This window comes from Gopherus evgoodei, chromosome 2, assembly GCF_007399415.2.
Source record: "Gopherus evgoodei ecotype Sinaloan lineage chromosome 2, rGopEvg1_v1.p, whole genome shotgun sequence".
Classification (NCBI taxonomy): Eukaryota; Metazoa; Chordata; order Testudines; family Testudinidae; genus Gopherus; species Gopherus evgoodei.
The window spans coordinates 267975894-268001767 of NC_044323.1; the positions used below are offsets into that span (position 1 = coordinate 267975894).

General features: G+C 41.8%; 1 protein-coding gene across 5 annotated transcripts in view; it reads right to left on the bottom strand.

Moving 5' to 3' along the window:
- Nucleotides 1-25874, bottom strand: part of CSMD3 (CUB and Sushi multiple domains 3) — a 1232975-nt gene that overhangs the window by 266003 nt on the left and 941098 nt on the right. For all 5 annotated transcript variants that reach the window (XM_030553724.1, XM_030553722.1, XM_030553725.1 and 2 more), the window contains one exon: nucleotides 4339-4455. In XM_030553724.1, the coding sequence (XP_030409584.1) occupies nucleotides 4339-4455 (117 nt within the window). The remainder of the gene's footprint in view (nucleotides 1-4338; nucleotides 4456-25874) is intronic.

Below are 25874 nucleotides of genomic sequence, written 5' to 3' on the forward strand. Positions count from 1 at the left end.
ACAGATATGCAACTGTCTTCTACTGAAAATTTAAAGCATATACCTATTGTTACAGCATGCCTTAGGAAATAGAGTCTTATGGTAGTACTGTAGATTCTACATGTTTTCAGTACCATAGGATTGGAGAAAGTTAAGATGGAATTGGTGTTGACTGAACAGTATGACATAAGCATAGAGCCAAGACTATAAATATTTGGAGGGAAAATTCATTATATTTATCCATCCTACAACTCTTTACTCTTCTTCATCTTATCACTAAACTGAATTATACTATCTTATTTCATTCCACATATGTGATATTTCTATCAGACATCCTCTTTCTTCCTCAGTACTTGTAAAAGGTGTTAGATAGACATAACTGGAAACAGAATTTCTCTATTTGTCTGGAAAGGATGAATAAGGACACATTTTCTGCCATTTCCCCAAAAACCTGATCTAGCAGGATACATCTTTAATGGGAGAAAGGTAGTTGCTTCTCTTCGCCTTTTCAAAACTGGGTGTCTGTTAAGATTTGCAGGAACTGTTTGCAAGGAATTTGATTTGGAACTTCCATTAACTACTAATTAGACATCAAATCAGAATGTGATGATAATTTCAGTCACTAGCAGCCTTGCCCAGATTTGATTTAATGACTCAGAAATCAATAATAGTCTGAGCTATCTAGTCCCCAGTTCAATGACTGGACATAATGTTGTGTTGGGTAGAACCTTGATACAATATTCTGTCATTCAGCTTCACTTTTGTTTTGCCCAAATTGTCATTCTATCTTCCACACAGTGAAATCATTTCCTTACTCTTACGGTAGCATGTAGGGAGAAAGACATTCTAAGCCAACAAGGGAGAGTTCTTCTGTCAGTTTAATAACTCCACATCCATGAGAGGCAGTAGCTATTTAAGCAGGAGGAGCTCTCACACTGACGTAGTGCTGTCTACAAAGGGGTGGATTTTTCACATCCCTGAATGAAGTAGTTTTACTAAAGTAAGTATATAAAGTCTATCAAGCTTTAGTTATATTTCTGCATCACATTTTATCTCTCTGCCTCCCAACCAATCTTTCCCCTGATCTTTCTTTTCAATAGTGTGGTATACCAGAAGCTTTCCATCCTGTATATTAACCCTTTGTAGATTAACCCTTTCGAAATGACAGTCTGGATCTATACATAGAATGCTTCCGCCAATGCGCACAGGCAGAAATTCTGGAAAAACAACATCGCTTGCCTCATAACCTAAGTCATCCAGAATGCAATGCCATCCACAGTCTCAGAAACAAGCCTGACATTATAATCAAAGAGGCTGATAAAAGAGGTGTGGTTGTCATCATAAATAGGTCTGACTCCCAAAAGGAGGCTGCCAGACAACTCTCCAATATCAAATTCTACAGGCCACTTCCCTCTGATCCCACTGAGGAATATACTAAGAAACTGTACCATCTACTCAGGAGACTCCCTACACTAACACAGGAACAAATCAACACAATCTTAGAGCTCCAACTGGGGTTATTCTATCTACTACTCATGATCCATAAACCTGAAAATCCTGGATGCCCCATCATCTCTGGAATTGGCACTCTCACTGAAGGACTGTTCGGATATGTAGACTCTCTGCTCAGACCATAAAGCACGAGCATTCCCAGCTATCTTCGTGACACCACTGATTTCCTAAGAAAACTACAATGCATTGGTGATCTTCCAGAAAACACCATCCTAGCCACCATGGATGTGAAGGCTCTCTACACAAACATCCCACACACAGGAATACAACCTGTTAGGAAGAGTATCCCTGATGATGCCACAGCACAACTGGTTGCTGAGCTCTGTGACTTTATCCTCAGACACAATTATTTCAAATTTGGTGACAATATATACCTCCAGATGAGTGGCACCGCTACGGCCACCCGTATGGTCCCACAATATGCCAACATTTTTATGGCTGACCTGGAAAAACATTTCCTCAGCTCTCTTCCACTCACCCCCCTTCTCTACCTATGCTACATTGATGACATCTTCATCATCTGGACCCATGAGAAGGAGAGTCTGGAAGAATTCCACCATGATTTCAACAGCTTCCACCCCACCATCATCCTCAGCATGGACCAATCTACACAGGAGGTCCACTTCCTAGACAGCACGGTACAAATAAATGACAGTCACTTTAACACCACCCTATATCGAAAACCCATTGACCACTATGCCTACCTTCATGCTTCCAGCTTCCATCCCGGACAAACCACACAATCCATCGTCCACAGCCAAGCGCTGAGGTATAACTGTATTTGCTCCAACCCCTCAGACAGAGACCAACACCTACAAAATCTTCACCAAGCATTCTCACACCTATGATACCCACATGAGGAAATAAAGAAACAAATCAACTGAGCCAGATGTGTACCCAGAAACCTCCTGCTGCAAGACAAGCCAAAGAAAGAAACCAATAGAACGCCACTGGCCATCACCTACAGTCCTCAGCTAAAACCTCTCCAATGCATCATCAGTAATTTCCAACTCATCCTGGACAACGATCACTTGCTTTCACAGGCCTTGGGAGGCAGGCCAGTCCTCACCCACAGACAATCTGCCAATCTTAATCATATTCTCACCAGCAACCACACTGTAACGGGTAACTCTAACTCAGGAACCAATCCATGCAACAAACCTCAATGCCAACTCTACCCACATATTTACACCAGCCACACCATCACAGGACCTAACCAGATCAGCCACATCATCACCAGTTCATTCACTTGCACGTCCACCAATGTAATATACGCCATCATGTGCCAGCAATGCCCCTCTATTATGTACATTGGCCAAACTGGAAAATCCATATTTAAGGAGGATAAATGGACAAAAGTCAGATATTAAGAATGGCAATATACAAAAAACTGTAGGAGAACACTTCAGCCTCCTTAGACACACAATAGCAGATTTAAAGGTAGCCATTCTGCAGCAAAAAAACCTTCAGGACCAGACTCCAAAGAGAAACTGCTGAACTTCAGTATCAGAGGGGTAGCCGTGTTAGTCTGGATCTGTAAAAGCAACAAAGAGTCCTGTGGCACCTTATAGACTAACAGACGTCATGCATCCAACGAAGTGGGTATTCACCCACGAAAGCTCATGCTCTAAAACTTCTGTTAGTCTATAAGGTGCCACAGAACTCTTTGTTGCTTTTGCTGAACTTCAGTTCATTTGCAAATTTGACACCATCAGCTCAGGATTACACAAAGTCTGTGAATGGCTAGCCAACTACAAAAGCAGTTTCTCCTCCCTAGGTATTCACACCTCAACTGCTAGAAGAGGGCCTCATCCTCCCTGATTGAACTAACCTTGTTATCTCTAGACTGATTCTTGCCTGCATATTTATACCTGCCTCTGGAAATTTCCACCACATATGTCTGACGAAGTGGGTATTCACCCACGAAAGCTTATGCTCCAATACTTCTGTTAGTCCATAAGGTGCCATTGAGCTCTTTGTCACTATTAACCCTTTGGTTATCAGACACTGCAAAATCAATCTTTCACGTGACCAACTCCAATCAAGTTAAAGGCTGAAATCCTCACTTTCTGCAGCCACTTTATGTCATATACAGGCCTTGGGTGGTATAAAGGGGCCCTAAAAGGCCTGGATCCAGCATTCAGAGGATTCCTCTGGTGTAGAAACTGCAGAAGATAGCTGTAAGGTTGCCTACTGTGGACCTCTTCACAAACCCTTACATAGAGGTCATGTTGGGGGTGGGGCTGCTGGGCACAGAACTGCAGAGAGTCTGGGCAGTGCTGCAACTGATAGGTAGGTAGAGATAGGCTGCTGTAAATCAGACGGGGCCCCATAAGTGACTATTTTACACTTGGGACTACAGAGCTGCCCAGGACTGGGAGGTTCAATAGCGATTTAATGACACCATAGCCCTCCCCTCATCATCTTGCATTGTCAGTTCTATGCTGCGTGTCCTTGAGGTTCAACAAAAATCACTACCAAAAAGTCATACTAACATGCATAAGTGCTAAATTTGGCCCATTAATTTGAGAATAACATATCTATATTACGTCAGCATTTATAATGGATTAAAAATAAATCACTAATATTTTTTAAAAAGATGTTATTTTTACAAATGTTGTGACCCATATATGTATGAATACATGAACTACAGATCAAAATGCATGACAGAAAATACTGATTGTGAAAATTTTAACCAGCACTAGCAGTTTACAATAGTCTTATTTTAAGTGCACTATATATATTTTCAACATATAAGTAATTACAAAATCCATCCAAAGAGATAAATAGTGCAGAAGCAATTACAAGTATGAAAGAAACAATTAAAAAATGAGACATCCTACTTACCAAATTCTTTGGGAACAGCAATAGAGTAAACACAGTTGTGTCCAACACTGTAGTTTTTTGGGTAATTTGGTGATAATACCGTGCCCTCAGAGCCTGTCGACCGGCTCCCACATGGTGCTAGAAAGCATAAATGTATAGTATTGAATTATGTAACATTCAAAGGATGATCAACTTAAATGTGTCTAACAGTGATTTAATTTGCTGCTGTTATAGTGTACTGCAGTAAATTACCTTAATGTTTGCACTAGATTTAATTTGTGTATTATGGGCCCACACCTAGGAGAATGAGTGCCTTCAACTCCCTTATACGTCAGTTGTATTGAGAGCTCTCTGCTGTTTGAATCATCATGTTTCTATATCATTTATCAACAGCCTTAAAATAGCGCTATGCAGCGTGCTGTTATTCATTCCACTGAATGCAATTATTCATTTCTCAGATATTTGACAATCTCTTAAAGGGGAGGTTTATGCAGTCCTTACATCAGTGAGTATTTATTCCAATAATCCCACAATGCAAAAACAAAGTCTAGAACAATTCAAATTATTTATCAAGGAGTAAAGTTGAGACTTGACTTGATATTGACTGCAATGGAGCTACACTGATTCACATTAGTTGAGAGGCTGGTCCCTTGTTTCCAAATATATCTTACTAATTACATTAATATTTAAACACAATAACAAGAAGCTAATCAATTTATATTTGCAGTATCGATGTAAATTTCTAAAACTAGCAATACAAGTTTTCATTTAATATACGTAATTCATATTTGTCAAGTCAGAGATAAATTATCAAAATGCTATGTAAACAGAGTTTCAGAAGCAATTATATAAAACAATAAAATCCACTATGAAGTAATGTCCTTTGTATATTTCAAGCAGTTTACCTAGGGCCTGCTTCTCAAATATGTAGAAAATAAAATCCGCTTTAAACTAATCTAATGGGATTGTACACTTAACAAACCATTGCATCTTTTCTTTAAAAGAAACTTCTAATGACTCTGCAAAATACAGATTATGTGCCTTTTTAAGGTAGAGTTTACCAAATATTGAAAATACTAATGCTATTTATTTTTTTGGTAGGTTGTCAAAGCATAGTAATCTCTTTTGCATTCTGATATTTAAGAACAACAAATCCTTACTTCCATGACCCTTTCTTTTTCTAGTGTAAAATTAAATATGAGGTGCAGAACAAAATTCATCATTCAGAATAAATGAGTATGAATGTATTATTCCAACTTCCATTCCTTGAAATTTATTAGTTTAGCTCCCACTAGTTTATTTTAAATTATTATAAGCTTAGCTCTCACACAATTTTAAGGATGAGAATTCACATTGTAATAGTGAACTCTGTAATCCATGCCTCCATGAAATATACTGTGGAGTTTTTTTAGTAAATTGACCCTAACTTGGATATCCTTGAAGTTGATTCAGACTCTGAGGTACAATAGTTGCAGAACATGGCAGCCAAAGAGCTTGGCTACACTTGCAGATGTAGAGCACTATGCGTTAAACCCGCCTTCATAGAGTGCAGCAGGGAAAGTGCTGCAATCTGTCCACACTAACAGCTTCAAGCGCACGGGCGTGGCCATATTTGCGCCACTTGCAGCAGCATTGGGAGTGGTGCATTATGGGCAGCTATCCCAGCATGTGACTGCAACGTGCTTTTCAAATGAGGGTGGGGGAGTGTGACAGGGAGTGTGCTGTGTGTAGGTGTAGGGAGAGACTGTGGGGTTTTGGGGGGCTGAGAGTGTGTCAGCATGCTGTCTTATAAGTTCAGATTCCCCTTCCCTCCTCCCCTGCCTCTCTCTCACTCACTCAAAGCACACAGTAAATGGAATTTTACAGAGTAAATGGAGCTTTGAAAGGGCATTTCGGCATTCCTGCAGCCAATTTCACAATAATGACAAGAGTGGCCACTTTTCTTAAGGGGATTATAAGATGCTTTTGGAGGCTTATCACAGTTCAGTAACGCAACACCTCATTCACACTGGTGTCATGGCACTCCAGTGGGGGCACAGCAAACATTATTCCATTTGCCAAGGTGGAGTACCAGCAGCGCTGTAGCTGCAGAGTCAGAGCACTCAACATGCCTTGCCATTGTGCACAGGGAGTGAGCTAGAGTGCCCGGGGCTGCTTTATTCTGTCTCACCCCATGATACGAAAGAATAAGAGACTATAACAAATTAACTATACTGGTTCTTTAACATAGCACTAGCCTTGTTACTGCAGTTTACTCATAGATTCATAAACTTTAAGGCCAGAAGGGACCATTGTGATAATCTAATCTGACTTCCTGCACCTGACAGGCCACAAAACCTCGCTCACCACTCCTGTAATAGACCCATAATGTCCGGCTGAACTAGTGAAGTCCTCCACTTGTGATTTAAAGACTTCAAATTACAGAAAATCCACCATTTACTCCCATTAAACAAGCAAGTAACCCATGCTTTAGAGCAGTGGTTCTCAACCAGGGGTACACATACCCTTGGGGGTACGCAGAGGTCTTCCACATGGTACATCAACTCATATAGATATTTGCCTAGTTTTACAACAGCATACATGCAAATCACTAGCAAAGTCAGTACAAACTAAAATTTCACACAAACTCTGACTTGTTTATATTGATCTATATACTATACTCTGAAAAGTAAGTACAATATTTTCTAATTATACAGTAAAAATGAGAAAGTAGGCAATTTTTCAGTAATAGTGTACTGTGACACTTCTGTATTTGTATGTCTGATTTTGTAATCAAGTAGTTTTTAAGTGAGGTGAAACTTGGGAGTACACAAGACAAATCAGACTCCTGATAGGGGTATAGTAATCTGGAAAGGTTGAGAGCCACTGCTTCAGAGTAAGGCAAACCCCATGGGGTCTCTGCCTCTCCATGGGGTTTCTGCCTATCTGACCTGAGGGAAAATTTCTTCCCAACCTCAGATATGATGATCAGTTAGCCCCTGAGCATGTCAACAAGACTGATTAGTCAGACCCCTGGGAAAAAATTCACTGTAGCAACTCACAGCCCTCCTCATCTAGCGTCCCATCTCCAGCTGTTGAGGATATTTGCAACTAGCAGACACAGATGGGCAGGGGCGGCTCCAGGCACCAGCACGCCAAGCACATGCCTGTGGCGGCAAGCCACAGGGGGTGCTCTGCCGGTTGCCGCGAGGGCAACAGGCAGGTTTCTTTCAGTGGCATGCCTGTGGAGGGTCCGCTGTTCCTGCGGCTTCGGCGAACCTCCCACAGGCAAGCCGCCGAAGGCAGCCTGACTGCCGTGCTTGGGGCAGCAAAATATCTAGAGCCTCCCCTGCAGATGGGCCACATACAAGTGCAGGCAATCTCATCATATCATCCCCTCCATAAATTTATCAAGCTCAATCTTGAAAACTGTTTTTTGCTACCACTACTCCCCTTGGAAGACTGTTCTACTCTTCTGATGGTTAGAAACCTTTGTCTAATTTCAAGCCTAAACTTGTTGACAGCCAGTTCTGTTATTACAGATATTCAAATAAAGAAGGTGTTTGTCTACAGAACTGTCCCTAATAGGTAACAAATTATAATATTTCTCATTCAAATAAACTTTCTTTTAAAGTATGAATTATTTCAAGGATTTTAAAGACAAATTTACTGCAAGTATATCATGTATCTTTTGAATTCATTTTACAGTAATTTGCATCTCATAAATTAGTGATATTAGTATCTAGTCAAGTAACCTAATGGGGAATTGAGAGTTGTATATCCTTGGACAGATGACTAGAGAGCAGTACAAAAATATATTTCGAGCATGCACGGGTGTAATCAGGAAGGCTAAAGCACGATTGGAGTTGAAGCAAGCAGGAATGTGAAGGGTAACAAGAAGGGTTTCTACAGGTATGTTAGCAACAAGAAGAAGGTCAGGGAAAGTGTGAGGGCCTTACTGAATGGGGGAGGCCACCTAGTGACAGATGATGTAAAAGGTTCTACAGCCACATAAATAAGAAGAAAAAAAAGAAAGAAGAAGTGGGGCCGCTATACACTGAGGATGGAATGGAGGTTAAGGATAACCTAGGCATGGCCCAATATCTAAATAAGTACTTTGCCTCAGTTTTTAATAAGACGAGTTAGGAGTTTAGCGATGATGGAGGGATGATAAACGGGAATGTGGATATGGAGGTGGATATTACTGCATCTGAGGTAGAGGCCAAACTTGAACAGCTTGATGGGACAAAATTGGAGGACCTGGACAATCTCCGTCCGAGGATATTAAAGGAACTGGCGCGTGAAATTGCGAGCCCGTTAGCGAGAATTTTTAAGCAATCGATAAACTCGGGGGTTGTGCCGTACGACTGGAGGATTGCTAACGTAGTCCCTATTTTTAAGAAAGGGAAGAAAAGTGATCCGGGTAATTATAGGCCTGTTAGCTTGACATCTGTAGTGTGTAAGGTCTTGGAAAATATTTTAAGGGAGAAAGTAGTCAAGGACATAGAGGTAAATGGTAATTGGGACGAACTGCAACATGGATTTACTAAAGGTTGATCGTGCCAAACCAATCTGATCTCCTTCTTTGAGAAGGTGACGGATTATTTAGATAAAGGAAACGTGGTAGATCTAATTTACCTCGATTTCAGTAAGGCGTTTGACACGGTTCCGCATGGGGAACTGTTAGTTAAATTGGAAAAGATGGGGATGAATATGAAAGTTGTAAGGTGGATAAGGAACTGGTTAAAGGGGAGACTCCAGCGGGTCGTCTTGAAGGGTGAACTGTCAGGCTGGAAGGAGGTTACTAGTGGAGTCCCTCAAGGATCGGTTTTGGGACCGATCTTATTTAACCTTTTTATTACCGACCTTGGCACAAAGAGCGGGAATGTGCTAATAAAGTTTGTGGATGACACGAAGTTGGGGAGTATTGCTAACACGGAGAAGGACAGGGATACTATTCAGGAAGATCTGGACCACCTTGTGAACTGGAGTAAGAGTAATAGGATGAAATACAATAGTGAAAAGTGCAAGGTCATGCACTTAGGGATCAATAATAAGAATTTTAGATATATGTTGGGGATGCATCAGTTGGAAGCGACGGAGGAGGAGAAGGACCTTGGGGTATTGGTCGATAGCAGGATGACTATGAGCCACCAATGTGATATGGCTGTTAAAAAAGCAAATGCGATTTTAGGATGCATTAGGCGAGGTATTTCCAGCAAGGATAAGGAGGTGTTAGTACCGTTATATAAGGCGCTGGTGAGACCCCATCTGGAATATTGTGTGCAGTTCTGGTGTCCCATGTTCAAGAAGGATGAATTCAAACTAGAACAGGTCCAGAGACGGGCTACTAGGATGATCTGAGGAATGGAAAACCTGCCTTATGAAAGGAGACTCAAAGAGCTTGGCTTGTTTAGCCTGGGCAAAAGAAGGCTGCGGGGGGATATGCTTGCTCTATATAAATATATCAGGGGGGTTAACGTTAGGGAGGGAGAGGAATTATTTAAGTTTAGTACTAATGTAGGCACGAGGATGAATGGGTACAAACTGGATATTAGGAAGTTTAGATTTGAAATTAGACGAAGGTTTCTAACCATTAGGGGAGTGAAGTTTTGGAACAGCCTTCCGAGGGAAGTAGTGGGGGCAAAAGACTTATCTGGCTTCAAGACTAAACTTGATAAGTATATGGAGGGGATGTTATGATGGGATAGTTTAATTTGGGCAATTGATCTTGGATTATCACCAGATAAGTCTGCTCAGTGGTTTGCGGGGAGATGTTGGATGGGATGGGAACTGAGTTACTGCAGAGAATTCCTTCTTGGGTGCTGGCGGGTGAGTCTTGCCCACATGCTCAGGGTTTAGCTGATCGCCATATTTGGAGTCGGGAAGGAATTTTCCTCCAAGGCGGATTGGCAGGGGCCCTGGAGGTTTTTCGCCTTCCTCTGCAGCGTGGGGCATGGGTCGCTTGCTGGTGGATTCTCTGCAGTTTGAGGTCTTCAAACCAGTTTTGAGGATTTCAATAACTCAGTCCTGGGTTAGGGGTTGTTATAAAAGTGGATGGGTAGGGTTCTGTGGCCTGCCTTGTGCAGGAGGTCAGACTAGATGATCATATTGGTCCCTTCTGACCTATGAGTCTATGTGAAAATCTATAATGTGGAAAAAGCTGATGTACTCAATGCTTTCTTTGCCTTGGTCTTCATAGAGAAGGTCAGCTTCTACACTACTGCATTAGGCAACACAGTATGGGGAGGAGGTGTTCAACCCTCAGTGGTGAAAGAATAGGTTAAGGACTTTTTAGAAAAGCTGGACATGCACAAGTCCATGGGTCCAGATCTAATGCATCCGAGGGTGCTGAGGGAGTTGGCTGCTGTGACTGCAGAGCATCCACCTTGCACTTCTTCTCTGCATGGGGCTTTTCTATCATGCTCTACCTCATTAGTGGGCAACCTGTGGCCCATCAAGGTAATCTGATTGTGAATATTTTGCTGATGTTGACTGTACACACGCACAGGCCCCCGCAGCTCCCAGTGGCTGTTCCTGATCAATGGGATTTGTGAGAAGTGGCAGGCTGCAGACCGTGCTAACTGTCACTTCTGCAGCTCACATTGGCTGGGAATGGTGAATCGCAGCCACTGGGAGCTGCAGGCGGCCGTGCATGTGGACTGTCAATGTAAAAAAACTGTCTCACAGCCCTCCAGTGGATTACCCTGATGGACCGCGTACCCATCACTGCTCTACATTATGTCCGTAACTTACCTTGATTAAGAGATGTGAAGAACAAATATACAGGCACAAAATAGAGTAGAGTTCTTCCTAAGAACTGATTATTTTTTTCAGTTGAGTTTTTGTTTTTCCTCTTGAAACTGATACTTTTTAGTTCCTAGTATTACCTGGAGATTACTACTTTCTAATACCTTTAGCAAGAGATCTAATAGTATTTCACTCTAATTACAGAATCTAAACACCATAGTGCACCATCCACTTTTAAGCAGCATTTCCCACTGGATGGTGAAAGACGGCTTTATATCATGCAGACATATTTGATTAAACAACTGCAAGTATAATAAATTAATAATTAATAACAACAATAATAGTAATTAATAAAAAGTAATACTTCATAAACACTGCTAAGAAGAAAGACCAGATGACTCAGGAGAAACCTAAAGCGGTAATGATTTGTTCATTAATAGGTCACTGGTTAAACCCAATCTAGTGTAGAAAAGTAATTGATATCTGAAGGCTCTTTAGATACCGACTTTAACCGATTAAACTGAAGAGATACATTTCTTGATAACATTATACTTTTGTAAGACACTTAAATGCTACAATTAAATAATAGAGAGAGAAGACAGGTAATCTTGTTTTTGTTTTTTCCATGACATTTTGGTGTCCTCTATGTACTTTGTTCATATTATGCCTGTGTATTGTTTACCTGTGTTATTTATCTGTATGGCCAGAATAATATTTCCATTTACCAAGATCACCTCATTTATTCTGTCAAAGACAGTGTGACAATGATTAGACAGCTACTTGAGTGATGTCAAATTAAATTAAAACTGTGGGATCAAAATTAATGTATTCTTGTAAATATGTCAGGACTATAAACAAATTTGAAGATAATACATTAATATTCTCCTTGTGTTCCACAGGCACCTTAAAAACACAATGTTTTTAATTCATTCCAAGTCTATTAAATGGGTTTCTTCGTTGCTGCCCTCTTCACTACATGATGCAGCTGTCACCTAAACCAAAAACAACTCGTTGAATTACTATGTAATTTAAATAAATGTATCTGCTTTAGTCTTCCATGCTTATTATTTAATTTTAATATCAAAATGTTCTGTTTTAAAATGTATTGCTTTCCTACGAGCATATCTGATGACAGTACAGAGTAGCAAAAACAATTTTGATGGAAAGGTTTCTTCCATATGACTCCGTATGGTCTAGATCAGTGATTCTCAAACTTTTGTACTGGTGATCCCTTTCACATAGCAAGTCTCTGAGAGTGACCCCCCTTATAAAATTAAAAAAAAAATTAATATATATATTTAACACCATTATAAATGTTGGAGGTAAAGTGGGGCTTGGGGTGGGGGCTGATAGCTTGTGACCCTCCATGTAATAACCACACAACCCCCCGAGGGATCTCGACCCCCAGTTTGAGAACTCCTGTTCTAGGTAATAAATGTTATACTTAGCAATATATTAAAGAAAATGTAGACCTCATATTTAGACAAAAGTTGAGATATATAAATTAATAAAAATGATTTTTCTTTGTTATTTGTAGATGTTGCAGATGTCCTAATTTTAAGGGGGTTGATTTTTTTTTAAACTATTAAAAAAGAACAAGTATGGTGACATTTATACTCATGTAAGAAATGAAAAATTTATCATGCAAAGGAAAACTTAACATATGAAAAAGATAAAATAATCACATTTTCTCCTTCTAATTCCCATTATTACCAAACTACCTATACATTAGCTACTGGAAGATAACTTGGAGATGAATATTGCTGTATAAAGGCTTAAAGAAACGTGTGAGGGTGGTAAGCACATCACAAACAGTTTTGAGGTAGGAAGTAAGAAATATAAAGTAAGCAATCTTCCTTATAAAGACTTGTTAATGATCAATATGTAGGGCTGTCAAACAATTTAAAAACTTAATTGCAATTAATTGTGAGTTTAAAAATAGTTGTGATTAATCACAGTTTTAATTGCACTGTTAAACACTAATAGAATACCATTCATTTAACTATTTTGGATGTTTTCTACGTTTTCAAATATATTGATTTTAATTACAACACACCCTTACTTCTGCAGTGCTGCTGGGACTCCTGGTGCCTGGCTCTCTGGCCACTCCTAGCTCAGCAGGGGCTCCATTTCAGATTTTGATTTTGTGTGAGAGAGTGCGTGTGTTGTAGGGGAAGTGTGCGGGCACATGTGCATGTTGGAGAGACGTGTGTGTGAGAGACAAGGAAGAGTGTGTGTGTGTGTGTGTGTGCACACACGCACTCGCATGCGCTGGGGGAAAACTGTCTATTTAAGCAGAGTATTCAGGAGCCTGAATGCGTTTTCAACCATCAGCAGCTGTTGCTGGCAGCACTCATTCCTAAACCACCAGCAGCAGCAGCAGACAGGCTCCTCCAGGGGAAGGGGGACACCCCAACATTAGCCCTTGTGTTCCCCATGTCCCTGCTCTGCACAGCAGACAAGAGGCAGTCTCCTGTTCCCAAGCAGCTTGACCAGGGCGGCTCCATGGGCAGGAGAGGAGGCAGGAGCAGCAGTGGAGCAGGGTGGTGGGAGGAGGGGCACCCCTGACCTAGAGGCACACAGCGGTGCCACTCCCCCCCCGAGCACAGCACCCTGGATGGTGGACATCCCACCCCACCCCTAAGGCCGGCACTGTCCAGTGGGGAGGGGATGGTTCAGGCCACTACCCAGTCCTGTCTCCAGAGGTATGCAATTAACACTAGTTAAAAAAACACATGTTAATTTATTTTGAGTTAATCACGTGTTAACTGTGATTAATTGACAGCCCTATCAGTATGTGATTTTTAATGTATTTTTTTCAATTTTCCGCAAGATCAAATGATAGAAATCAAGCATACCAAATTTCAAAAGGCTTAAAAAGCCCAATCACCTGAACATAATCACATTAGTGATCATAGTGCATTTCCCTCATTACAATCTATTCTCTATTTAATGACCTCTGGGAAGGAATGATTGTCTTTTGTTCTGGAGTGATATTTAAAATGTGCCTCTACCATAACCCAGTCTACATTATCGAAGGCCAGAAAGTAAAACAAAACAAAAAACCAACCAACTAAACAAAGCATTTGTGTTTCCATGCTGAGCTGTACTGTAACAAGGGTCACACTTTTATTCTTATTAGACAAATATGGGAATTTTGCCCAGGCTGTTTGGGGAATTGCTTTTAGCTACATGTCACAGAAGATAGTTTTGGACAGCAAAGCCACACTCTTATTAGACAAAAGGAAAAAAGTAGAGAGATGGGAAAGAGAAGAAATAAGAAATAAGGTAGGGAAGAAAAAGGACGCATTGGAAGGAGGGTGGGAGAGACAAAGTCTCACATCCCAGGTGGTTGTTGGGATTTAGCTGGAGAAAGTGGAGGAAGCAGTGTCATTTGGCTCCCTTTCTCTGGCTTACTCTACCAGGACATCTCTCAGGACAGGATAAAGAAGGTCCATGATCCCAGGAGACACAGTGGGGGTGGCAGCAGTGATGGTGAAGCTCCCTCCTTTCCATCAGCCAGTGTTGTGGTCACCACCTTTCCCCCCAGAGATGTGTAGGCCTTTCCTGCATTCCACATGGAGGTGCACATGTGCACCATGCACCTGATTCTGGAGACTTTTAGTAAGCAGTGTCTGTTGGTCCACACATAAACAATTGTTGTCTTCTTGCTCCAAACTGAGGGTATAGGGTGATGTGGACCAACACTTCTCCAGTTCCTTCTCTAACCACAAAAACAAATATAATCCAAAATGAAGGGGATGGAGGGTATGAAAACTCTTATGCAACCTCATACACACATTTCCTATAATCACTCACAACAAAACAAAAGATATCTAAAAGCAAGAAACTATTCTGAGATGCTGACTTGTCCTACCAACTTCTCAATTGTGTTGTCTGCAAAGTGCCAGCTCCCTACTAATGAAGCTAATATTTTCAGCCTAATGTAATTCTCTTTGTCCTTCTCAACAAACAATAATAAACTGATATACTGAAAGTCAAGAAAGAAAGAAATTGCTGACAGGTTTTCAGCATGAAGCCAATAACACCTTTGTTTGATATCCTTCCATGTTACCCGCCTCCTTCATGCCCAGTGTAAATGGCTTCCAACTAACAGGTACATGCTCCGGCATTCTGTATTTCTCTGGAAGCCAGTGATTCTTCGTTGTATCAAAGTCCAGCCTTTCCATATTATCTCAGGATAATCCCTGCTAGGGACTATAGAACAGTTTATATATACAACTACAGGAAAATCCTGGCCATATCACCTTGTTGAGCTATCAATACAGTAATGAATATGTTTTAGGGGCAAACAGTACTATAGTTCCATAGAGTTAAGGCCAGAAGGGACCACCAGATTATCTAATCTAACCTCACTGTCACAGATCAGTCCCCTGTGAGCCTCTCTCACTTTTGGTACAAACCATATTCACTCCAGGCCACTTTCATCGCTACCGTACTTTATTATAGTTCTAACAGCACAATTTACATATTTACAAGCCTCAGTCAGCTCCCTCTCTTACTTCTGGGGAGAAAGGGAGCAGTACTATTGTAACGCTGACAGATCCCGGTCATCGATGGGCTGAGTCAAAACGGGGACCTCTGGAACTTAGTGTATGAGCCTCTACAGCATGAGCTAAAAGCCAACTGGCTATTAGCTAAGGCTGTAGAGCAGACTCATTTTATCTCTGTCTCTAAGTCGTCTCAGTGCCACTAAATGGGACAGAGCACCACACCATGAAGGTGTGTGGGTTACACCAGCAGCAGCAAACAACTCTGCCTTCCTGCAGGCTCTCCACCCCCTAGCCAGGGCTTCCTTCCTCTCTATTTGTCTGTTCCCAACTGCTGGGGTTGCTTCTGATGGGAAACTTGATTCATTAATATTAGTAACATGATTTCAGATCCTTAGATTTAAGATACTATACATTAAAATTTCCATATTTTACTGTTTTTCCAACATTTTGTTCCAAAACTAAATAACCCAAAATAAAATAAACAAATAAAAACCTATTTTCCTCCTGGCACGTGAAGACTGAGTGTGCCTGTTTCTTCAGTCCTAAAACAGTAGAATTACCCTTATTAGCCTGATTCAGATCTCAAGTAAATCAGAAATAACTCCATTGAAATCAGTGAAGTTAAACTCATGTAAAATGCTGTGAGATCAAAATCAGGTCCTGTAACTCCACAGGATGACTCGTTATATATTGATGGGTGCAAAATTTAGAATAAAAAGTTTGACTGGTGGCAGATTTGGTCAAAAAGCTTTTGACTTACTGTCATGAAAGGATGGGTTTTACTTTGCCCCTGTGCGGAAATTCTGAAGAAACAAACAAACCATTGGTCCTGTAATTTCTGTCTGGCCCCTGTTAGGACCTTGGCTCAAAGGTCTGAGGGGTTAATAAATGTTGATAAGTTTTACATATCAAAGATAAGGGCATCTAGATGTAACAAGAAGGATTTGTCTCTCTTTCCATAAAATGGATAACTAAACTGAATGGCTCTGGTTGTCCAGGTAAAGAATCTCTTTAAAAATAAAACATTATATTTTTATATTGCCCATTCATTTTTCTTGGTCACTTGCACTGTCACCAGTGAGCACATCAAAAACAAAAGTGCTGGGACCACGAGCAAAGTTAAAATCCATTGAGGTCTTCTATCTATACAATAGTTCTGAATTCCACTCATTTATACACATTGATTACTCATTCATGCTGCTTGTTTCATGGCAGATTATTGTGTAAAATGTGCAGCCATACAGCTTTGCATCTGTCACAATGTGTCATAGAAACCTGTGTGCCATATAACAGTGACCCACAACAACCAGTATTCATTATTGTCAGTAATACCAATGGTAAATGGAAGAAATAGATCACACTGCTTGCTGCAACAAGCTCACGTGCATCTCTCCCTTCTCCCCCCGCTATCAACCAAATAGGAAAAAAAACACAAAAAAACACAAACAAACAAAACAAAACGCAATAACACAATCACCCTGTTGGTGCAAGGTCACTTGCCTGGGGATAAATGGTCCATTTGCCCTTCCTGGGCTACGACTTTCTTCCCTGGACTTCAGCAGGAGTATTCCTCTCTCTCTCTCTGGGTCTAATCAATAGTCTTTTTCTTCACAAATTCAATGGTTCTTTACCTTGATGCTGCAGGTTTTAAGGGAGGAACTTCTTTGCTTCCCCATCTTGATGGAGGCCTTCAGCCTGAGTCCCCTAAATGAAGACCACACTGTGTGGCCTCTCTCTCATACCATGCTATACTGACTCAGGTCTCTTTCTTTCTTCCTCATCCCTGGTGTCTTTCTAAGTCCTGTCTCCTCTCAGGCTTGTCCATCAACCCCCTTTCTGGGCTCACTGTTTCTCTAACTTTCTTAGCACAGAACCCTTCTTCAGGTGAAGGTGAAACCTGAGCTCTCCTCTTCTGAGGCAGTAGCAATGGTTTATGTAGTCCATGCCTAGTCACATTAAGCCACTTGGCCTCCTGATCTCTCTGGCACTATATCTCCCAGAATTCCATTGTCATGAAGGGTCAAGTTCCAATAACACCTGATATAGCAGCATGTGCTCTTGAAGGACCTAGTGTGCTCTACTATAGAAAATAAAATGTCATGTTTAAGAGCTTCAACCTGTCACCCACAGGGGTCAGAAAGGATTTTTTTCCCCACAATGCAAAACTGAATAGATGTAATCTGTTTTTTTACCCCCTTCTTCTGACAAGTCAGGGATTGGCCACAATTGGAGATGGAATACCAGATAAGGTGGGACCAGTGTTCTGAAACAGTACAAATAATCCATTCTAGTTGTCTGACTGGTAAGTCTTGTTCCCATGTTTGGGGCATACTGATTGCCACATCTGGGGTTGGGAAAGAATTTTATTCGAGGTCAGATTAGCAGAAAGTCTATGGTGTGTGGGGCAGAGGAGATGAGGTTGCTTTCCTCTACAATGTGGAACACGGTTTGCCTGATGGGATCATCTGGGTTTATCTCATTTCCCTATTGCAGATATCCTCAGGCACCGGTGGCACCTTGGTCTCTCCTGTTCTTTGCCTGTGGCACACAGTTTGGTTTCCTGAAGATTGAAATGTTTTGGTTAATTGAAATCTTAATTGAATGATGTGAGTTCTGAGTCAGGAGATGATTCACTATTCTGTCACTCAAATCTCCATCAATATAGTTTATTTGGGACCTAAATGGAGGATCAATTAACAAATAGGGCCACTGTTGAAGGTATTTGTTCCAGGAAAATAATTGAAAGAAGAAATTGGGAGAATACAAATTGTTGTTTACCTCCAATACATTGGAGGAACCATTAAGTTACATATCACCTTCTCCATGTGAAAACATGTTTCATGGAACATTGCCACACTTCATAAGAATTTAGTTGATCATCAATCAAATTCAGTAGCAAAATGTAAAGTAGATTACTACTAAATTATGCAATCACTTTTCCCAAGATTTCTTAGTAAATTAGAGTACTTCATTTCCCTGAGACATTCATCAGAGTGCCTATATTTTTATAATTAATTGCAACCATTGTGGATATTTATCTCTCTACCTTGTGTTGTGGAATTACAGGATTTAGGATGTTTAGTTCTGTTCATATAAAATAGCCCACAAAAGTTCTTTAAAAATATATGTTTTATAAATGTTTAAAATAGAGGCCCCAAAGACGTTTAAAAATTGATTTACTTATTCATGCAGCACAAAATAAAACAGCCATGATCCTAAATTTATTCTCAGAGCTTAAAACATATCTTTTTAAAAGCCAGTCTCCTTTTTCACAATTACAATTTCCATACCTACATAGTTGAGGGTAGTTTCAAATCAGCAATTGTAGTTTGTGGTGTTTAGGTGTTATCTGATTGTCAGGCATAATAAGGTAGACAACAGAATGGCATATATAATTGGGTTTAAAAAATAAATGTGAATCAAGTTGAAATCAGGCTGAAAAATCAAGCCCTCACTGGTTATCACACTCAGAAATGTCATTTTCACGGAGAGGTGGAGAAGGGAGCAAGAGGTTCAAAGGGTAGTCCCATTAAGTATGCTAGGACCAGATTGAAACAGGAAGAAACAGGTTCTTGCATCTGTGGATATAACCTGTCTAATCCCTTTAGAAATATGATAGTTATGGGGTTGGAAAAAGGCAATTTATTATCCACTGAAGGGTAGAAAGCTGAAATAGCTGCTAAATATACTTTACTAGAACTGTCAGACTTTGATGTTTTAGGTGCAACAGATTGTGCGAAACTTGGTTAACGGAAGCTTTCACTGAAGACATACATTTTTGGTGAGACCAGATAGAAAATCTTTTTTATTTGACCAGGTAAGTAAGCCTAGTTAAAGGCTTTCTGCTATTCAGAAGTACTTCCTGAACAACTTTTGGGGAAGCCCTTTTCAGTGATGCTAGCCATCAAGCATGCATGCTGTCAAGTGGAATGCTTGAAGGCTGGGGCTGCACAGACATAAATGGTCCTGAGAAAACATGTCTGGATCCAATGGAAGAGTCAGAGGAAGTCTCAATGACAACGCTAGTAGGGTTGAGAACCAATGTTACTGAGGCCATGCTGGTACTAGTATGAGGCATGCATGGTTCTGGTTGATCTTGAACAAGATTCTGGGCAGTAAGAGTATTGGAGGAACAGCATACAGCAGGGAGTTCGTCCAAGACAGCAGGAAAGCAACCATCACTGAACCCAGGCTATGACATCCCTGGGAGCAGAACTTATGGCATTTTCTGTTGGCCTTTGTTGTTAACAGGTCCACTTGCAGAGTCCCCCAGAACTGGAAGATAGACTTAGCCATATCAAGATATAGTGTCCATCAGGAGAAAAAAAAACCTGCACAGGTGATCTGCCAATGTGTTTTGCTATGCTGGAATTTAAGCACCTTTGAGATGAATAGACTTGATTACGCAGAGCTCCCATACAGAATAGCCCCCTGGAACAGTTATGAGACAGTGCCTCTCCCTCTTTCTTTACACAGAACATAGTTGCTGTGTTGTTTGTTAGCACTAACAGCTTGTTTCCCACAATATGTGGCTGATCAGCTAGGCAGACAGCATGTAGATCCCCAATGTTTATATGAGTCCTCAGATCCTGTGAAGACCTCAAATCTTGAGTTTGCAGAGCACCCATGTGTGCCACCCAACCTAGAGACTTTCGTGACCAACATAAGAGTTGGTTGCAGGGAAACAAAGTGAACTCCTGTTCAAACTTTCTGAGAGAGAACAAAATTATATTTGGTACATGAACCACTCTGTCTAGATGATGCTGATTGAGAGCACACACTAGTCATGCTAGTCATCCCTGAAGCCTCCTGAGGCATAGTCTGCCATGCTGTGCTATGAAGGTATATGCTGCTCTGTGCCCCAGGAGACTGGGACAAATGTCCACTGTGGTAACAGGATGCGCTTTTAGACCAGGCCCTGGAGCACTTGGAACATTGTCAAATTTATCAAAGCCAGGGCATTTCTGGCTCAGTCAAATGCTCTGATAAATTCTATTTTTTGCACAGGTTTCAGAATTGATTAATCCAGACTGAGTAATAGCCACAATTCATTGAAGGTGGACTGGATCAAAGTCACACTGGACAATACCTGAGACTTGGCTTGTTCTCACTAGCCAGTTTTCTAGGTAAGGGAACACATGGATTCCCAACCTCTTAAGATACACAGCTATCACTGCCATGCAGTTTATGAGAATTCAAGGGGCTTCTGACTGGCCAAATGGAAGTACTGTGAATTGGTAGTGAATTCTACTCACTATGAAACTGAGAAACTTCTGGTGGTCTAGGTGGATCATGATATAAAGGTAAGCATCTTTTAAGTTGAGGGTAGCATATCAGTCCTCTTGTTCCTGAGAAGGAATAATGGAAACAAGGGTAACCATGCAGGACTTTATCTTCTTCACATAGTTGTTTAACTCTTGGATCTAAAATAGGACTGAGACTGCTTTTTCCTTTGACAATAAGAAAAATAGCAGGGAGAATCACCTTTTCTCCAGAACAGCTTCCTCTATGGCCCCTGCTGAAAGAAGGGATTGAACCTCCTGAGAATGGTCTCATGACAGTGGTCCCTGGGTAGGTACATGTAGGCATGTAGGAACTGGTATATTGCTCTAGACAAAACTGTCAAAATACACAGTTAGACTGGGCTGCTGGTTGAGGGGAACCTGCTGTCACAGAGGAGTTGGGGGAAGTGGTCACATACTATACTTTCTGCCCCATTTTCTTGGAATGTCTTGAGGCAGAGGTATAAAGCTCTGATACCCGTGAACCTGTAGGAGCCGGAACTGCACTACAGTGTTGCTCTGGAATCTTTTAGGCTATGTAGCCTATCTTCTTTATTTTCCAAACAAAGAGGGGGACCTTCAAAGGACAGGTCTTGCATGGTCTGCTGTACTTAAGAGGGAGACTGGAAGACTTCAACCATGAACATCTCATAAATATGGTAATCACCGTGGATCAAGCTGCTAAGTCTGCCACATCCAAGCAGTCCTTGCCACCAGCTGGACCTCCTCTACCAGATTGAATTTATGCCTGGAGTCCTCCAGTAGCCTGTCTTTAAACTTCATGATGTTTTTCCACAAAGTGAAGCCATAGCAACTTTGAAGAGATTGTTGGTTGGCAATTCTAAGTTGCAGCCCTCTTGCTTAATAAAGCTTATGACCAAGTAAGTCCAGTGTCTTTGATTCCTTACTCTTTGGTGAAGACACATGAGGTCACTGACTTTCACTTTCATTAGCTACTCCGAAGAGGGTGACCATAAACTGTTTGAAACCCTTAGAAGGGGCATTATGTGTCCTCTCTGACCTTTCCACTGTAGAGGGAGGAAAGAAGGGGTCTTCCAGAGTATTTTGATCAGCTCCAGAATTGCTTAGTTAAATCAGGAGCGCCAATTTGGAGGGCCCTACTGAAGATAACATATCCACTAGCTCGTGGAATTTCTTATGGACATCTTCCTCCTTACTTTTTAATGTCAAGGCCACTCCTTTAAGCAGTTCTCAGTAAGCCTTGTATCTGCTTGTTGCAATGAATTGCTCACCCTCCCTATAGCCTAACCTGGTGATGAGGAATAAGATGTGCTCTGATGCTGAGGAAATGAATGGTCTGTCTCTTGCAGTAGAGGAGCTGTCTGAGTAACTTCCAGCTGCATCGTATCAGTCCTGAGCATCAGAAGATGTTGTCTGCATTGCTGATGATCTCAGTGGAAACCAAATCAGATGGGTCACGAGAGGTCCTAGCAGGAGGAGGGACACTCCACGATGTCTAAAAATGCCACTGAAATAGTAGAGGCAGGTCCCATACTTGCACAGGCCACTGGACATGTGCCCAACTTCTGGGAGCACTGTTACACACATGGACCCAAAGGCTCTGATGGAGGATATGCGTCTCATGTGGCATGAGACACAAAAGACCCCAGCTCTGAAACTGAAGATGACTCCAAGTACTGCAATGATGGTGGAGCAGATTCCGTGTGGACAGGAGATAGATAAGCTGAGTCTGGGGGTGGCAGATCTGGGGATATTAACAGTGGTTTGCCCCTGGAATGAACTGGCCTCTTAGATACTAGATGCAGAGAAGGCATCAGTACTTCATGGTCTTTCAGAGCTGGTGTAAGAACCAGAGTCATTGGTACTAGCTGAAACATTTCCTGTAACACTGGGGACACCGGTACTGAAAGGTTGAGTAACTGTCTAGTGGCTGTGTCAGCCTCCAGTGTTGTCAGTAACAGAATGGGGTCTTCAGTTTGATGTCTTTGCATAGGGACTTAAGGGGTCGGCCTCGATGAACCTGGCAGAGGTTCTCTAGAAGAATGCTCTGGGGAATGCTTCACGTCAGAGTCTCTCCCAGAGTCTTTGCCTCTAGATGGCCTCACTATCAATGATCTTGCTGAGTCCTTCAAAGATATGGGAAACTGAGTCCTTCGAAGATAGGGACAGCTGACATAGCTGTCCCAGTTCACAGGACTGACACCAGTGGAGGAGGAGATGGCTCAGGGTGGACACTGGCAGCTGGTTACTTCTGGCAGCTGGCAGTGCTCCACCCCTGCTGTGGTAATAGATAACTGTTATGCTCTTCTTGATATAGGAGAGAAGGAATCACCCCCAACAGTTAAGGAGGGGAAGCCTCGTACCCCTAAGGCTGGGAGGTCTGCTGCCACCACTGATAATAAGAAACGTAGGGTAGTGGTGGTTGGAGACTCTCTGCTGAGGAGGACGGAGACACCCATCTGTCGCCCTGACCGTTCATCCCGGGAGGTATGCTGCCTGCCAGAGGCCCGTATCCAAAATGTTACAGAGGCATTGTTGAGGATTATCTGGCCTTCTGACTACTACTCCACACTACTCATCCATGTGGGCACAAATGATACTGCGAGGTGTGACACTGAGCAGATCAAGAGTGACTACAGGGCTCTGGGAGTATGGGTTAAGGAGTTTGGAGCGCAGGTGGTATTCTCTTCGATTCTTCCTGTCGAAGGTAGGGGCCCTGGCAGAGACAGATGCATCGTGGAGGTGAATGCCTGGCTGCGAAGATGGTGTTGCCAGGAGGGCTTTGGCTTCCTTGACCACGGGATGCTATTCGAGGAAGGACTGCTAGGCAGAGAAGCCGTTCACCTTTCAAGGAGGGGAAAGGCCTTATTTGCGCACAGACTGGCTTACCTAGTAAGGAGGGCTTTAAACTAGATTCGATGGGGACAGGTGAGCAAACCCCACAGGTAAGTGGGGAACAAGACCTGGGAGATGGGTCGGAAACAGAAGGGAGCAAGGGCTACAATGGCAGAGAGAAAGGAGGGTCAGGGCAAAGCTGGGAGGCAAGATCAAACCAGTATCTTAAATGCCTATATGCAAAGGCAAGAAGTATGGGTAATAAGCAGGAAGAACTGGAAGTGCTAATAAATAAATACAACTATGACATTGTTGGCATTACTGAAACTTGGTGGGATAATACACATGACTGGAATGTTGGTGTGGATGGGTATAGTTTGCTCAGGAAGGATAGACAGGGGAAAAGGGAGGAGGTGTTGCCTTATATATTAAAAATGTACACACTTGGACTGAGGTGGAGATGGACATAGGAGATGGAAGTGTTGAGAGTCTCTGGGTTAGGCTAAAAGGGGTAAAAAACACTGGTGATGTCATGCTTGGAGTCTACTACAGGCCACCTAATCAGGTGGAAGAGGCGGATGAGGCTTTTTTCAAACAACTAACAAAATCATCCAAAGCCCAAGATTTGGTGGTGATGGGGGACTTCAACTATCCAGATATATGTTGGGGAAATAACACCGCGGGGCACAGACTATCCAATAAGTTCCTGGACTGCATTGCAGACAACTTTTTATTTCAGAAAGTTGAAAAAGCTACTAAGGGGGAAGCTGTTCTAGACTTGATTTTAACAAATAGGGAGGAACTCGTTGAGAATTTGAAAGTAGAAGGAAGCTTGGGTGAAAGAGATCATGAAATCATAGAGTTTGCAATTCTAAGGAAGGGTAGAAGGGAGTACAGTAAAACAGAGACAATGGATTTCAGGAAGGCGGATTTTGGTAAGCTCAGAGAGCTGATAGGTAAGGGCCCATGGGAATCAAGACTGAGGGGAAAAACAACTGAGGAGAGTTGGCAGTTTTTCAAAGGGACGCTGTTAAGGGCCCAAAAGCAAGCTATTCCGCTGGTTAGGAAAGATAGAAAATGTGGCAAAAGACCACCTTGGCTTAACCATGAGATCTTGCGTGACCTACAAAATAAAAAGGCGTCATATAAAAAATGGAAACTAGGTCAGATTACAAAGGACGAATATAGGCAAATAACACAGGAATGCAGAGGCAAGATTAGAAAGGCAAAGGCACAAAATGAGCTCAAACTAGCTATGGGAATAAAGGGAAACAAGAAGACTTTTTATCAATACATTAGAAGCAAGAGGAAGACCAAGGACAGGGTAGGCCCACTGCTCAGTGAGGAGGGGAAAACAATAACGGGAGACTTGGAAATGGCAGAGATGCTTAATGACTTCTTTGTTTCAGTCTTCACTGAGAAGTCTGAAGGAATGTCTAATATAGTGAATGCTTACGGGAAGAGGGTAGGTTTAGAAGATAAAATAAAAAAAGAGCAAGTAAAAAATCACTTAGAAAAGTTAGATGCCTGCAAGTCACCAAGGCCTGATGAAATGCATCCTAGAATACTCAAGGAGTTAATAGAGGAGGTATCTGAGCCTCTTGCTATTATCTTTGGGAAATCATGGGAGACGGGGGAGATTCCAGAAGACTGGAAAAGGGCAAATATAGTGCCCATCTATAAAAAGGGAAATAAAAACAACCCAGGAAACTACAGACCAGTTAGTTTAACTTCTGTGCCAGGGAAGATAATGGAGCAAGTAATTAAAGAAATCATCTGCAAACACTTGGAAGGTGGTAAGGTCATAGGGAATAGCACAAATCGTGTCAAACTAATCTGATAGCATTCTTTGATATATTAATGAGCCTTGTGGATAAGGGAGAAGCGATGGATGTGATATACCTAGACTTTAGTAAGGCATTTGATACGGTCTCGCATGATATTCTTATAGATAAACTAGGAAAGTACAATTTAGATGGGGCTACTATAAGGTGGGTGTATAACTGGCTGGATAACCACACTCAGAGAGTAGTTATTAATGGCTCCCAATCCTGCTGGAAAGGTATAACAAGTGGGGTTCTGCAGGGGTCTGTTCTGGGACCGGCTCTGTTCAATATCTTCATCAACGATTTAGATGTTGGCATAGAAAGTACGCTTATTAAGTCTGCAGACGATACCAAACTGGGAGGGATTGCAACTGCTTTGGAGGACAGGG